Consider the following 17,222-nt stretch of genomic DNA (forward strand, 5'->3'; position numbering starts at 1 on the left):
GGAGAGAAGTTGCTGTAGAAGGTCCGTGAGGTACAGACGCTATCCGGTATCAAGAGGAAGAGCCTGCAGTAAGGAAGGCTCTGGGGAGAGCTATTGGGAAGCGGCCCAGGGAACTGAAGTTGGCACACTGCTGACAATGGGGACATTACAGGCAGCTGCTATCACAGGGTCTGTGAGTAGAAGGCAGGCCCAGGTTCCTCCCTCCAGCCCCAATTCCCTATTCACCATAGGAGAGTTAATCCAGACAGTGGGACACACCATAGGAGAAGTATGAATTTGGGAAAAAATATATTTCCCATCCCCAAAACACTTGGAGGGGCAGAAGAGACTCTGGGGTTTGGTCTCCTCTCTTTCCCCCATGCTGGATAATGATGAAGGTGGGTAAATAAACGACAAGCGTGTGCCCCATATCTCTAGATTGGTGGCTCTGGGAGAAGTGAGAGCTGAACCCACTGGGTATATCGTTATGTAGTGTGGTGTTTTGCACTTAAATATTAGGGCAGGTCCACCCTACTGCTTGAGTCAATCTAAGCTGTATCACTCAGGGCTGTGAAAAAGACTTTCCTGGACAATGCAAGTTACAGCGACCTAAGCACTGTCAATGTTGCGCTATGTCCTGGCAACACAGCTTCCTCCTCTCCTGGGCTGTGTCCAGACTCCATGCCTCCGTCGACGGAGGCATGTAGATTAGCCAGATCGGAAGAGGGAAATGAAGCCGCGATTAAAATAATCGCGGCTTCATTTAAATTTAAATGGCTGCCCCGATCTGCCGATCAGCTGTTTGTCGGCAGATCGGGAGAGTCTGGACGCGATGCCCCGACAAAGAAGCCTTTCTTCATCGACACAGGTAAGCCTCGTGAAACCAGGTTTACCTGTGTCGATGAAGAAAGGCTTCTTTGTCGGGGCATCGCGTCCAGACTCTCCCGATCTGCCGACAAACAGCTGATCGGCAGATCGGGGCAGCCATTTAAATTTAAATGAAGCCGCGATTATTTTAATCGCGGCTTCATTTCCCTCTTCCGATCTGGCTAATCTACATGCCTCTGTCGACGGAGGCATGGAGTCTGGACACAGCCCTGGAGATGGAGAAGTAATGCTGATGGGAGAGTGCTCGCCTGTTGGCAGACAGCATCTTCACCAGCCACACTATCGCACTGGAACTGAATTGGTTGAGCTGCACTGATGTAGTGCTTCTAACGTAGACCTGCCCTTAGATGCCCTAGTCGTACCTAAGATGAATAGTCACAGCAGGGAGAAAATGACAAATCAGCCTGCAAGGAGGCAGTAAAAATGCCCAAAGGGATCAAGAAAAATCAGTCACATGGATGCAAAAGGGTAAATGCCATTTTCTTCTGGTGTACCTGGTTTTCCATCTAAGAATACATTCACTCTGTATGTAGCATGTCCCACTGCATATAATATGCTCCAGTGTTAGTATTTTGAATATATCAATAAAAATACTATAGACTAAAATAAAGATTTACTCTGTTTCAAATTAACAGCTAGATTAATAACAAGAGCATGTTCTGAACCTTTGAGCCAAATGCCAATACCATTGATTGTCACATTTTTAAAGCCGCTAAATACAGCAATCTGCTTAACATCTGCTTAGCGACTTATGAAAACCTGCTGTTTTGTTCTAAAACAGGGAAAATACTTGATGAACTATCCCAGTCATGTGTTAGTCCAGAAGACTGTCCTGTTTGTATATTAGAAAGTGCCAGGATCCCCCATGGAAAGAAGGTTGTTTTGAACAAAGATGATCATGAACATTGTCGGTCTTGGTAAGATACGGATTTTTATTCAACATGAGTGTCTTTCATGGGGGAAGTGCATACTTTAGAAATGAAGTGCATAATGTGGATCCAGTTATAATATACAATTATATGATGCCTTTTTTCAAGCACAATAGAAACAGAAATTTTCAACAACACTAAGGGTATTAGGCACCCAGATTTTATTGAAATTTGATGGGAATGAGGTGTCTAACTTCATGAAGCTGCTTTGATAACCCTACCTGTTCTCCAGAAGTGATCATGTTGTTACTAGAGAATAAGATCTATTTAGCATGAGAATAAGATCTATTTATCAGAATATGGACCTACATCGATATGAGGGCAGGGGACTGGACTCAATGACCTCTTGAGGTCCCTTCCAGTCCTAGTATTCTATGATTCTATGATACTTTAAAATCCTATATAGAGTTAAGCATCTGACTCTGTGAACTGTCTAGAACTCCAAGACTATTAGGAGTTGGAAGCTTCTGCTGTGTAACTGGAAAAGTAATTTCCCCAAGATTTACAGAAGATATTCTAGGGTCCAATCCTGTAAGTATTTACATCCCGGGATTATGGAGTCCAGTGGTTTTCAAACATTTTATTCTCATGACCCAGTTGAAAATTTTGTTTTATATTTACAATCCAACATAATTCTATCTTTTGACTAGAATTCAGGCTAAGGATGTTAAATATCGATTAATTTACTAGTCGAGTAATCGATGGAACTTCCCACTGGAAGTCCTGCTGACTCCAAGCTCCCAGGGGCCCTTGTGCATTTCAGAGCAGAAGTGTCTGCTGACCCTGGGCTCCATGTGGCACTGCCGCTTTGAAATGCCATGTGCCGAGTCCGGGATCAGCTCAGGAGTCCCCAGCTGATCCTGGGTTCTGTGGAAATGCTGTGCAGAGCCTGGGATCAGCTTGGAACTCCCCAGATGACTCCAGGTTCTGTAGAAATGCTGCACAGAGCCTGAGGTCAGCCAGGGAGTCCCCAGCTGCCCCGTCCCCCCAGTACTGCCTCTTTGATACCCTCTCTCCCCCATCTTTGCTGCCTCTATCTGATAGAGGCAGCAATTGGGGTGGGGGAACCGACTAGTCCTTAACATCCTTAGTGCGGGCTCTGGGGTGAGGCTGGGGATGATGAGTTTGGGGTGCAGGAGGAGACTCCTACTTGGGATTCTGGGTTGGAGCAGGGGATTGGGGTATGGGGTTGGGACACGGGCTTATCTCCAGTGGCTCCCAGTCAGCAGGCATGCCTGTCCTGGCATTATGGACCATGCTGCACCCTGGGAGTAGAAGGTCCATCTCTCAGGCAGAGGCACTCAAGCAGCTCCGTGCTCTGCTCCTACCCACAAGTACCCCCCAGAACTGGTGCTTAGCGCAGGGACAGCACACGGAGCCGCATGCCTCCCTCTCCTGCCTAGGAGCCAGACCTGCTGCTGGCTGCTTCCGGGGTGCAGTGTGGTCGGTGGTGCCAGGACAGGCAGGAAGCCAGCCTTAGCCGTAGCACCCCTTAGCACCCTGCTGGTCACCTAGTTACTCAACATCAAGGTGACCCAGTGCCTGATATTCCATGTCCCAGGAGTCGGTCATGACCTGTAGTTTTAATACCACTGATGAAGTCAATGGAACGTGCATGGTAGTGTAACCACTAAACAGAATCAAGGCCTTAAATTGCTTTGCCCAAAGAACTCATTATTTATGTGTCCTGTACACTAGGAAAGTGTGTAATAATGTTGGCATTCTTCAGATACCCATCCTTGGATAGATACCTCCATTAGTCAGGCGTAATGTTGCAAATGTATCTTGTTTCCCTCCTGTAATTTGCTCACATTTCCTAGGAATGGATGTAAATCTGCAAAAACGATGGGCTCAGACTAAAACACTAGATCCAAACATCCTGACCATTTTGGAAGTTCAAACTTTGAATCTCTGGCCTGTCTCTGATAGTAACTAATTCTGTATTTTACAAGCCCCATGGAATTAGCTCTGTTATGTTGATTAATTAAGTAATGTACTTTCTTTTAACAGTAAAGTTTGCAAGCCCCGAATTCCATCAAAAGGTCAAAAATGCATTTACGTAAACCAGTCCCCTGATCTTCACAATACTTAATAATAATTTATCTTTAATGCTGATACACTGACCACCACTCACATAAGGTTTTAGAACATTATGTAAACGTACCTCACTAGGGAAACATCTTTGCACGTAGCTGTCACCTAATTTAGATGCCTACACCATCTGTACAAACAATAGAAAACATTGTACAAAACTGAATTTTATAGCAAATATCCAAAGGAAATTGGAATCCCATTCACAAAATATTACATTAGGATTAAAATAATAAATCATATGTTACAATATGCTAAATGCCAAAGGGAGTTGTGTATTCTTCAATTAAGAAGCTAAAAGCAACGTGAAAGAACACAGCTTTGGGAGAGCTGGAATTTGGATGTCGCATTTAAAGGTCTGTTTTGCTCTGAAAAATGGTGTCTTCATTCTGCATTGACTGTTCCTCATAGTGCTTTAGTTAATGAAGCAAATAAGTGTTTACTGCCCATCATTCTGGTTAGCACTGCAAAGCTGGCATGGCTCAGAGAGAAGAGGTTGCAAGCCATCCTTTTACACACATCTTTGACAGAATTGTTTACTAAGTTCCAATAAAAAACCAACGAATAGTCTAGCAGCACCTTAAAGACTAAGAAAACATGTAGAAGGCACTGTGAGCTTTCGTGGGTACAACAGTTATGCTTGTGCGGCCATGTGAAAGACAGGAAAGTTTCACAAGAACCATTTTGGGACAGGAAAACATGGCCCAAAGAAGCTGCAGATGATGATTGAGAAGGAAAAAATTCAGCTTGTCTCTCACATCCCAGGTTGGAGTTTGCAGCTTTGGACAGCTTATAAAGTATGCATTTTCTGCTGACATAATTAAGAGAATCTCAAGGTTTAATTTTTAGAGCAGATTTTCAGATTGAGAGAGTATGTATCAGATCCTGATCTCAGTCACTCTGCTGTAAATCCTGAGCAACTCCACTGAAGTTATGTTTTGTCATTGGTCTCACAGGGTATGTCTACACTGCATTCCTCTTTCGAGAGAGGAATGCAAATGCAGACGAATGAAATTGCAAATGAAGCGTGGATTTGAATTTCCCGTGCTTCATTTGCATAATTGCGTCCGGGCGCTATTTCAAAATACTCTATTTCAAAGAAAGAAACTCTATCTAGACACGGTTATTTCAAAAGAAAACCCTTCTTTTGAAATTACCCTTACTCCATATAAAATGAGGTTTAAAGGTAATTTCAAAAGAAAGGTTTTCTTTCAAAATAACTGGGTCTAGACAGCATTTCTTTTTTCGAAATACAGTATTTTGAAATAGCGCCTGGATGCAATTATGCAAATGAAGCACAGGAAATTCAAATCCGCGCTTCATTTGCAATTTCGCTCAGCTGTATTTGCATTCCTCTCTCAAAAGAGGAATGCAGTGTAGACATACAAACAGTATACTGTACACAGTTCTCATTGCCTGGAGTTGTGAGTTAGAAGAGTGTTGTTTCGCTCTTTTAGCAGTGAGGACAAAATGCCAGCAATGTCTCTGTAGTTCTGTCTTACGTACTGTGGTAATGGGAGCTCTAGAATAACCTGAGAGAAAGAGAGATTACAGAGATATTTGAATCTAAAAAATGCTTGATTTGAGGTGCTGGTCTGTTATAAGGTTTGGCAAACCTTTAATTTTTTGCCAGACTGTTCTGTGCATTGCTACTGTGAATTATTGAAGTGGCTTTGGAGCACCTATTCAGTTGCGCCGTTCATAGGGAAGATTATTGAACATATCAGCTCAAATATATCCATTGTCTTATCAAAATCGGGGGAAAGAATTTTGAAAATACCATTACAGTGTTACTGTATCTGAAATTACAGCATTAATCAATCTGAAACCAAACCAATAACCTCAGCTGCCCAGATTCTTCAGAAAATCTTGAATTTTCTCCATCTTTTCTAGGGGTTCTTAGATTTCTGGAGGAACAAAGACCATTTCACACATTTTCCCTCTACCCCGTGTCTGATATTGTCTTGTAAACATGTACAAATGCATTGTGTGTTATTCCACTACCCTGTGCGTGGACTCAGGAGTGCACCTTACTCTATCAGGCAGAGAGAAGAGCACAGAACAGATGCGATTGGCAGTGTAGGGGCTGCTGAAGACATGCTAAGAGAGCAAAAGTCATCTCCTGCAAGGTTGTAGAGAGAGCAGGGGAGCAGTAGATGGGAAAACTTATGGGGATGTGAGAGAGGTGAAGAGAAAGGAGTAAGAGAGAAATTGTGTGTAGGGGGTGGAGAAAGAAGGCCTAAAGAAATGGGGGTGGAAATGGGCATGTTACAGTGGAGATGAACAGAGGGAAACATTTGGAAGGAAAGAGAAATAAAGAAAGAATAAAAGTAAGGAAGGAGAGGACAGCCCCTATATTTTTTTGAGAGAGAGAGAACGGAAGAGAAAAGGGACAGAGAGAAAGAGCAAGGAAAAGAGCTGGAAGAATTTCAGTTTACGGGAAAGGGGGAAATAAGGTAAAAAAAATGAGCAAAACACACATGGCCAAAACTAAACTCAAGATATTAAGAAAAAGGCGAGAGAAATAAGAGGAATAATAAGATGGTCTAAAACACAAAAGGGGGGGCAGAGGGATCCAGTTGAATTCAATCAGTTTCATAGTGGCAAAAGGACATTATGGGTATTTCTAGACTACATGCCTCTGGTGACAGAGGCATGTAGATTAGGCTACCCGGCATAGGGAAATGAAGCGGCGATTTAAATAATCACTGCTTCATTTAAATTTAAGTGGCTGCCGCGCTGTGCCAATCAGCTGTTTGTTGGCTCAGCATGCTAGTCTGGACGCTCCGCAGTTGACATCAAAGTCATTTGTCAACCTCCCCGGTATGCCTTGTGGGATGAGGCTTACCGGGGAGGTCGACAAATGCCTTTGATGTCGACCACGGAGTGTCCAGACTAGTGTGCTGACAAACAACTGATCGGCTCAGCGTGGCAGCCATTTAAATTTAAATGAAGTGGTGATTATTTAAATCGCCGCTTCATTTCCCTATGCCGGGTAGCCTAATCTACATGCCTCTGTTGCCAGAGACATGTAGTCTAGATGTACCCCAGGATTGGATGTTTTTCTATGTATGGAATTTCAATTTAAGATTTCAGGATTAAACAAACCCATGGCACGAGGTGCACTGCAGAAGGGCTTAGTGTTCACTCTTGGGGGCGGGTGGAGAAAAAAGTGCTCTTAATTCATGATGGATAACTTGAACAAACTAACTTGAGGTATAATCCTCATTAAGGCAAGCCAATATGTATTTTTCACATGAGTTAGCAGGTCAACTTTCCCTCAAGTTTCCCTTGTTTCCCTCAAAGTCCTTAACTCAACATGCCAAATTACTTGCTGCCTTGTCTTTATTAGGATTTTACCTCTAGTCAGGTCATTAAAGATAAATAACTCAACTTAGGAATAAACATTTTTTTCCTAGTGAAGACATAACCGTAGGGTGCAAACCAAATCTACTAGTTATGTTTACCATCTTTAATGCCAAGGTTACTTTGTGTCATGTGTCAAAGAATGTTCAGCTAAAAACAACTCGAGAAGATGTTTATCTAATAAACATAGTACTTTTTACATGCTTCCTGCATACCGTACATTAATGTATTTCCATTAACAATGACTCCATTATCATGTGACCAAGGATTGCTGGAGGAATAAGGAGATTTGTGCATAATTTGGTAGGTAACACCACTGGTGGCAGATGTTTTTTCCCAGTGAAGCAACAATCATAGCGCACTGATCATGGTAGGATATGGAACTTGATAGTCCATTGATGTAGTCTAGCATGACAAATTATATGTTTGTACTAAATTGTTTGTATGCTCATTTCTATGTAAGATATAACACTTAAACCTGGGGTGATGTATTGTTATGAAAGTTCATTTTATCTCTAGCTTTTGGTGGTTCTTGCAGTTACTGTGAAGGAAAGAACTTAACATGTAGTGCCTGTGTGTCAGAAATGAGTACACAAACTCCACTTGCTACAGAGGAACCAGATCTAGACGTGGGGACACGTGTTTACTCCTGCAGCAAAATGATGGACCTGGCCTTCCTGATGGATGGTTCCAACAAGCTCTCAGAAAAGGACTTTGAAATATTAAAAGCTTTCATTATTAGCATGATGGAAAACCTCCACATCTCCCAAAAGAAAATCCGTGTGTCAGTTCTGGAATACTGCACTGGGTCCAACATCTATCTTGGGCTCAAAGATATTAAAACACAATCTCAGATGAAGAAAATTGTCCGAAACATAAAATACACTGGTGGAGAAGTTGCCTCTGCCACTGAAGTGCTTAAATATGTTGTATTCCATGTGTTTGGAAAAGCCCCAAGGACGAATGCTGCCAGAATAGCTCTGTTGCTGACAGCCAGCAAATCTCCAGGAAAAATTCAGAGCATCCTCCCTCTTCTGAAACGGAAGAAAGTCACTGTAATACCAGTAGGAATTGGACCATTTATTAGTATGGAGCAAATCAAGCTAATTGAAAGGGCATGGCCAGAAAACAAGGCCTTCATAATGAACAACGTGCAGGAGTTAATGGAAAATGGGGAAGAAATAATCAATTACCTGTGTGATCTTGTACCTGAAGAATTAACAACTACCACCCAAAAACCTATCACAACCCCACCCAGGACAGCTAAAGTGATAACACCCTATCAAGACAGGACGAAGTTCACGGGTTTAACAACACTGCCGCCACTTCAAAGAAAAGTAATTGATATAGCTTTTGTTGTTGAAGGGTCTGAAAAAGTAGGACAGGAGAATTTTAATATAATCAAGGAGTTCATTGAAAAAGTTATCAGAGAAATGGACATTGGAGAAGAAGCCATTCATATTACTATTATACAGTACTCCTACACGGTCACTGTTGAGTACTCCTTCACTGAAACTCAGTCAAAGCAAGACATTATTGAGAAGGTCAGGAAGATACAGTACCAAGGAGGGAATGCCACCAACACTGGAAATGCCCTCAGCTATGTGTCTGAACACACATTTACCACAGACAATGGGGGCAGGAGACAAGTGCCACACTTAGTCTACATGGTAACTGCAAACCCTGCCACTGATGTCATCTCACGTGTTGAGAGTGACATAAATGTGATCCCTATAGCTATTACCCCCAACGCAAACCTTCAAGAGCTCGAGAAGATCAGTGAACGGCACATCCCAGTAATCATAGAGGGTTATAATGAACTTATTCAAGAAGCGCCTGACTTAGTGTTGAAAACCTGCTGCTCAGAGAAATCCACAGTGGCCCCAGTCATTAGAGGTAACTTTGGATATATTTATATGTATTTTCTTTTTTTCTTTCTCATCAGGATTTCTCTTTAGTCAGGGAAGGATTCTGTTTTGCATGTTGCTTTCCATTCAATTTGTGATCCTCTATAATTGTCAAATCCTATTCAGCAGTACCACCATTTAGTAAGTTGTTCTCCATTTTTAGTTGTGTATTTGATTTTTTCCCTTACTAAGTAAGTAAGGTCCTTTATCCTTGTCTTTATTCAGTATCATCTTGTTGAGTTCAGACCAATGATCCAGTTGGCAAGGTCAATTCAGAATTGTAATTCTGTCCTTCAAAGTTCTTGCCACCCCACCTTGTTTGGTTTCATCCGCAAATTATGGAAGCACACTCTCCATTCTCTTATCCAGGTCATATTACATAACACTGGACTTCGGACTGACTTAGGACTGACCTCTATAGGACTGGATATGCCCTCCCAATATGACAGTGAACAGTTGTTGAATATGGTCTATCAACCAGTTGTGTAGTCATGTTATAGTAAATTCATCTCTAGACCACATTTCCACAGTTTGCTTGTGAGAATGTCATGTGGGACTGTCAAAAGCCTTACTAAAATCAAGATATATCACATCTACTGCTTCTTCCCTATCCACTGAGTCAGTAATTCTGTCAGGAAGGAAATCAGGTGGATTTGGCATGATTTGTTCTTGATAGATCCATTCTGGTTATTTCTTTAACCCTAACGGTACTGGAAATGCCTACAAATTGATTATTAGTAATTTGTTCTAGTATCTTTCCATGTATCAAAGTTAGGCTGACAGGTCTATAATTCCTCAGGTTCTTTTTATTTCCCTTTTAAAGATAGATACTATGTTTGTCCTTCTGTAGTCCTGTGGAATCTCATCTCTCCTCCATGAGTTCTCAAAGATAGTTGATAATAGTTCTGAGACTGTTTCAATTAATACCTCAAGTAACCTGGGAGGAATGTCAACAGGCTCTGCCAACATGAATATATCTACTTATCTAAACATTGTTTAACATATTTCTTCTCCTTTGTTTGTTAATATGGTGTATCTAGTCACTGTTAACCTGTTTAGTGAAAACTGAAGCAAAGTAGGCATTAAACGTTTAAGCCTTCTTAATGTCACTAGTTATTAGCTCTCCTTTCCCACCAAGTATAGGATATACACTTTCCTTCATTCTTCTCTTTCACTTAATGTATTTAAAGAACCTCTTCTGATTACCTTTTAACACCCTTGCTAATTGTAATTCAGCTTGATCCTTAGGGTGCATCTACACAGCATCCTAAACTTGAAATAAGATACTCAATTAGCGCTACACAGATTGTGTGTCTTATCTCAAATCAATTTCAAAATAGCTTATTTTGAAGTTTGGCCCATTTACACAGTGCCAAATTTCAAAATAATGCCCTATTTTGAAACTTTTGTGAATCATGGAAATGTAGGGCTGGAAGAGGCTTGAAGAGATCATCTACTTCATCCCCTCACTGAGGCAGGATGAAATTTACCTACCCTCATAGGTGATCTGTGGTTAAAATTCCCCAGTAATAGGGATTCCACAGTCTCCCTATGTAACTTGGTTCCAGTCCTTAACAATTCTTAAGAGTTAAAGGTTTTTTCTAGTATCTAACTTTAATATACTGTGCAGGAAACTAAACCTATTTCTGCTTCTCCTACCCTTAGTGATGTTGAGAACAATTGATCACAGTTCTCTTTACAACAATCTTTTACATATTTGAAGCCTGTTATTTGTCCCCCCTTAGCCTTTTCTTTTCTAGACAAAATATGCCCATTTTTTTTCAACCCTTCTTCATATGTCTGATATTTTAAGGCTCTTATTATTTTTGTTGCTGTCCTCTGGACTGTGTCTAGTTTGTTCACATCTCTTCTGAAGGTTTAATTCTCAAAAATGGACATATAATGTCAGCTGAGGCTTCAAAGTAAAGCAAAATTTCAAAGTTTGTTGGGTTCAGGAATGATCATGAGAAAAGCTCTGGTATTAAAATACAGCTCTCATATTAAACATACAGCCGCAGAAGTTCTGACATAGACGAAGTTACTGCTTCTATCAGCAGAACACTGCCCTGCTGTTTTCCCATATTCCAGTTGCCTACTGCCCTTTCCCTTTTGTTTTCCTTTCCTTATTCAGCAGATGTTTGGTATCTTGAATAAGAAGCCTTTTTATATTCTTTTCAGAACTTTGCGGCAGACCAATGGATATCATGTTTCTTCTGGATGGAAGTTCTAATGTTGGAACATCAGACTTTGAGGAAATGAAAAGTTTTGTAAAAGCATTTATTGCAAGATCTAACATCAGTAAGTAAACAAGCCTTTACTCTAACACTTAGTTTTCTTTTATCCTCGTGTTGTTCATGCAAGGGCCATGACAGTTTTGACCCTGATACTTCACATATATGCCCTACTAGGAAAGTGTTTAATCTTAAAATTCCATATGGGAGAGATCCCCTGAATTTCACTCAATTCCCATTCTATTGATAGCATCAGAGGAACATACCTGTTGTCAGTTGAAATGTAGTCTGTTTCCTAGGTCAAGAGACAGAATCCAAAATACTTGGGTCTAGTGTTGGTGGGTCAGAATCCTATCCATCCTGGGTGATGGTGTCCCAAGGGAGGGAGGGGGAGGGACGATAATATCTTGTTTCAAGAGAGACCATGAAATCTGAAACTACAACAGAGAGGCCGCCCTTGGCCCTGATGGAAGAGCACCTAGTTGTCTGATTGTTCAGAATTTCCTATTTAAACCCAAAAGAGACATAGAAAGTTTTCTACACAATGGAGCTCTTCCTGGCTGCTGCATTGGACCCTGCCTTGTCTGACTTCTGAAGCTGTCTTCTTTGCCATGCTTCTGGATTCCTGCTTTCCTGGCCTGTTTCTGCTCCCTGCCTTCTTTCTGATCCTTGACCAAGATCTCCAGCTCTGGCTTGAGCCCTTGGCCTAACTCCTGACTCTGACTTCAAAAACTGGATGTGGCCACTTATGTCCCAATACCAACAGTAAGATTCCACTCCATGCTTAGATGCCTGGATCTGTTGCTTCAGAAAAAGTCTTCTTTTGGTATGAACATCTTGGCTTAATACCACCAGTCTCTCTAACCTCCCAATGAAGCATGGCAAAGGAGAGAATGGGATCCAAACTACAACCCCCATAAAGCAATGTGCTGTTAGGGAAATGCAGTTCAAAAAAATGTTGAACTGATTCAAACAAAACATTCCAGGTTTGTTCAGCAAAACAAAATATTCCTATGTGGGTCAACTTATTTCATTTAAATTTTTCTGAATGAAAAAATTGACATTTTTAGCAAAACTGAGAATTTTTTCTTGTTGAAAATATTGTGGAAACTGCATTTTCTTTGAGAAGATCCTTCTGATGGAAAATTCCCAACCAGCTCTACTTCTTAGAAAATGTGACTCAGATTATTTTTAAATTGTTGAGATGCCGGACTATCTTATTTATATAATTTGTCTTCTGTCTTCAGTTTCAGGCAATACCTTGACTCATGTGTCAGTTCTCCAATATGGAAGGTCACACACCTTAGAAATTTCATGGAACATGCCACAAGACAGTGAAAATCTTCTAAATAGGGTGAACTTAATTCAGCAAAGAGGACAAGGTCCCAGCAAACTAGGTAAGTAAATCTCTGTGTATGAGTACATAATTTTAAATGTGGGTTGGTCCTAAACATTGTCTTGGACATTAGTGATACAAGATGGGTGAGGTAATATCTGTAACTGGACCAACTTCTGACCTGAAGAAGAGCTCTGTGTAAGCTCAAAAGCTTGTGTCTCACCAATGGAAGTTGGTCCAATAAAAGATATTACCTCACCCAGCTTGTCTTTCTACTATCCTGGGACTGACACAGCTACAACAACATTGCATACTATCTTGGACAGCTGGTTCTGTGCTAGTGCGGTGCACTAGGAATACATTCTTTCATAATTCATTCAAGTTATATGTTGATTTATCGGCAAAGAGTTTTAGATTACTCTAAAACATGTTTGTCTGAGTTGCTAAGGTCAGAGTGTACCACACTTTACATCCAAAAGGAGAAGACTATTTTCTTTACTCCTTTGACTGGTTTTCAATATTCATGTGTTATGTATCTCTCTGGCAAGTCATCATCAATTCATCAGCTTAAGTCACTTTCACAAAACTGTACCCCAGAAACAAATCTCTGTTAGTCCTAATATTCCTGGGTAACCCAAATTCCTCTGTGATCCTGGGAAGACTGCATGTAATCTTTCCAGTTGTAGGTTCAACAAAAGCAAATTACATTGCAATGCATCAGGTCTTTTACCAAATACTCTGAGAATTTCATTCTTCTGGACTGGAACCACATTTTGTCTGGCAGCCATCTCGCATCAGGGTCCTATAAGAGCAGAGAAGTGTACAGATTTTAGGGTCTTTGGCCTACTTCTTCCTGTAAAGAGTTATTGCTATGGAAAAGTGAGAAATAAAACCTGACCTCCGTAGTTCGCAGGAGGATTGGCTATGATTGCTTTCTCAGCCTGGAGAAATAAAAATACCAGATGGCTGATGAGACTTCTACAAGCTCTTTGTGGGAGAAATTGTTACATTCAGATAGATACGTTTCATGAAGTCTCCTATGTAACCTGTAGTAAACTACAGAGGCTAGCGGGATAAGCAGCAAAAACATGGCTCTGTGCTGGTGAGAGGAAATGGAGAAGGAGATGGATTACACAGTTGCCAGTGATTTGTTTATTTCTCACTGGAAAGGTACATACCACAACGAGGGAGGTGGTCTGAGACCCTGAATGGAATAGAAGTAGCTCCTCCCAAGCAAGCAAAATCAGTTACTGTGGTCTTGATCCTGCATTCCAGAACATGTAATAGGCATTCCTAAGTCAGACGGGTGGATCAGATGGCCCAATGCTCCTAAAAATGCATGAGCACTCAACTGTTTCCAGAAACCTGAACACTGGCAGACTTGCAGACTGTCTAAAAGATTTGGGGGCTCCAATTTGGGTGTTAAAATCTATAAGGTGGCTTTGAGAAATGTCACCCTTCATTCATCCTGGGCATGGTCAGGAGTTTAACACATCAGCCAGCATTGTCACTCCAGTGCAAGTATTGCTCTTTCTCATTTGTATAGTCTCTCCCATCACTCAAAATGGGATCCTGTGCAATCAGTATGCTGGCCTGTTACAATATGTGGGGCTATTCATGAGAGGGACAGCTGCCAGCTTAATCCCTATGGTAGCATGCTCTTTGTTTAGGATCATGCATGGTCCCAGGTAGCTTGTTTGCAGATGCTCAGGATGGGAGCTACAGGCATGATTGCATTTTACACACAGCTAGCTGTACCAAAGCATCAAAGCTGGGGTATGTCTAAGGTTGACAGGGCCACACTTGCCGAGGTCCCAGCATATTTGAAGCAAGGGTTCCAAAACCTCATACGGTGGATGCAGTTTTATTCAAAGGGGGCAGCTTTGCCACATCCTCTCTTTACATTCACAGTAGTATTTCCTCTTCTCAGAATGTGTGGGGAGAATAAGAGTGTGTGTGGGGTAAGAGGAGATGGCACAGGGGGGTCAGAACCAGGAGGGAAGGACAGAGATTGGAATTGGAGGTCAGGAGTAGAAAGGTAAGAGGAGACAGGCAGGAACAATGGCAGGAGCCAAGGATAAGCAACAGAAGAAAGGTGTATGGAGGAGAAAACCAAGAAGAGTTGGAATGGAATATAAAAGCAGTAGGGGAACTGGGGCTATGTCTAGACTGTAGGCTTCTTTCGGAAGGAACTTTTCTGGAAGAGATCTTCTGAAAAAATTTCTCCCGAAAGAGAGCGTCCACACTGCCAAAGCGCATTGAAACAGTCATCTGCTTTTTCGTCTAGACTACATCCCTTTTTTGAGAAAGGGATGTAAATTAGGCATGTCGATATTGCAAATCAAGCCAGGATTTGAATTTCCCGTGCTTCAGTTGCCTAATGGTGTCTGCTGGGTTTTTTTTTGAAACGGGGCTTTTCGGAAAAAAATGGCAGTTTAATAAAACCCTTTTTCAAAAGATCCTGTAAACCTTATTTTTTGAGAAGGGTTTTATTTTTGAAAGATCTACATCTAAACTGATGGGTTTTTTTCAAAAAAGCCCCGTTTTGAAAAAAAGCGGTGGCTGCCATTATGCAAAAGAAGCACGGGAACTTCAAATCCTGGCTTGATTTGCAATATCGACATGCCTAATTTACATCCCTTTCTCGAAAAAGGGATGTAGTCTACATGTACGCATAGTATCCACACTGAATGGACGCTATCTCACATTTAATCTGTGATTACTATGGACAGAGTGGTCACCAGGGCACCTCTGCTTTTTCCTCTTTCAAAAGAACTCCCTCTTCCCCATCCACACACAGCTTTTTCTGAAAGAGTTTTTTTGCAAAAAGGTTTCTTCCTTGTAGAAAGGTTTACCAATGTCAGAAAAACCCCTCTGTTCTTTTGATTTTTTTTCTTTGAAACAACGTGATTACAGTGTGGAAGTAATTGAAGTTTCTTTTGAAAAACTGCCATTTTTCCGACAAAACTCTGTGGTATATACATACATACCCTGGGATAAGAGTTGGGGGCATAGCAGCAAGGATGGAGGGATATGAGCAGAAGAGAACAGGGTGCTGCTAGAATCATAGAATACTAGGACTGGAAGGGACCTTGAGAGGTCATCGAGTCCAGTCCCCTGCCCTCATGGCAGAACCAAATACTGTCTAGACCATCCCTGATAGACATTTATCTAACTTACTCTTAAATATCTCTACAGATGGAGATTCCAAAACCTCCCTGGGCAATTTATTCCAGTGTTTGACCACCCTGACAGTTAGGAACTTTTTCCTAATGTCCAACCTAAACCTCCCTTGCTGCAGTTTAAGCCCATTGCTTCTTGTTCTATCCCCAGACGCTAAGATGAACAAGTTTTCTCCGTCTTCCTTATGACACCCTTTTAGATATCCCAACTCTGCTGCTGATCCCTTTTTGGGGCTTGATATAGTTCTATGCAATGTAATTTTTGTTTCCATTTTTATGTTTTTAAAAAGTAAGAAATTCCATCCAGAAACACTACATTGAAATAACATTATGGTTGTAAAATCAAGGACTCAAAAATAAGGAGGTGGCAGAATCAATGCTGCCTGTACAAATTTAATTCACTCCTCTTGGGCATATTCAGTATGTGATCGTCTTTACTTACCTGAACACACACTAGATTTTTCACAGGCCTTCTGCTTCATTCAGTGAATGGGATTGTGTTTCTCTGGGGGTGAATCAGGACTGTGTAATAAAGGAGGTTGTTGTCTGTAGCAGCTCTGCCTTGTTTACTTTAGCATCTGGAGAGATGGGTTGTGACTGAGGCAGGGGAGGGGGCTGCAAGAGGTGTAAGGCGTGATTGAGTGGGGATTGTGTTCGCTCTGTTTGTTTAGTTATGCTGCATGTGATTCCTACTATCCTGTACTGTGCTGTTGTAACCCTGTGTGTATGCCTCAGTTTCCCTGGGTACTGCACTGGAGCCCAGCTGGGATGGGAATGTTGGGTATGGCTCTCCCTGAGGGGAGGCTGGCCCCAGGCTGCCCCATCTTAGCACGTTCACAACCATAGCTCAAGCTGTCCTGTAATCTGAGCCTGGGCAGGTGGGAGCAACCAGGTGACACCATGCTTGGGAATCTGAACAAAGGAGGGGGGAGCTTTCTCAAGGCTGGGGGACGAGTTGCTGGGTGTGTGAGCTCTCTGGGCTCATGGAGGATACAGGGTGGGAACCCAGAGCACTGGGACCCCTTCTTTCCAAGTTGGATTGTACTGTCTGCTTCTGGTTCCTGTGTTGACAAGAAGTCTGTGCTATGCAGTATCCCTGTCAGTGAATAAACCTTCTGTTCTACTTGGTGTCTAAGAGTCATGTCTGGCTGCAGATGGGGGTGCAGGGCCTGGTGACTCCCCCACACTCTGTGACACAAGGATACTCTCATGGCACAGGCAGTGGAATGCTGCCCTGGAGAAATGGATTTTATCCTTCCTCTGCCACAGGCTTTCTTCGTGATGCTGGGCAAATCATTTAAAGCCAAACTTTT

At 41.9% G+C, this 17,222-nt stretch overlaps 1 protein-coding gene across 1 annotated transcript in view; it reads left to right on the forward strand.

Moving 5' to 3' along the window:
- The window catches only part of VWF (von Willebrand factor), a 248,544-nt gene that overhangs the window by 123,250 nt on the left and 108,072 nt on the right, over positions 1 to 17,222 (forward strand). Inside the window, exons 27-30 of the mRNA XM_006128153.5 lie at positions 1,649 to 1,784; positions 7,792 to 9,149; positions 11,339 to 11,458; positions 12,639 to 12,788. Coding sequence (XP_006128215.3) covers positions 1,649 to 1,784; positions 7,792 to 9,149; positions 11,339 to 11,458; positions 12,639 to 12,788 — 1,764 coding nt within the window. The remainder of the gene's footprint in view (positions 1 to 1,648; positions 1,785 to 7,791; positions 9,150 to 11,338; positions 11,459 to 12,638; positions 12,789 to 17,222) is intronic.

This window comes from Pelodiscus sinensis, chromosome 1 (assembly GCF_052426305.1).
Source record: "Pelodiscus sinensis isolate ZL-2025 chromosome 1, ASM5242630v1, whole genome shotgun sequence".
In the NCBI taxonomy this organism is placed as follows: domain Eukaryota; kingdom Metazoa; phylum Chordata; order Testudines; family Trionychidae; genus Pelodiscus; species Pelodiscus sinensis.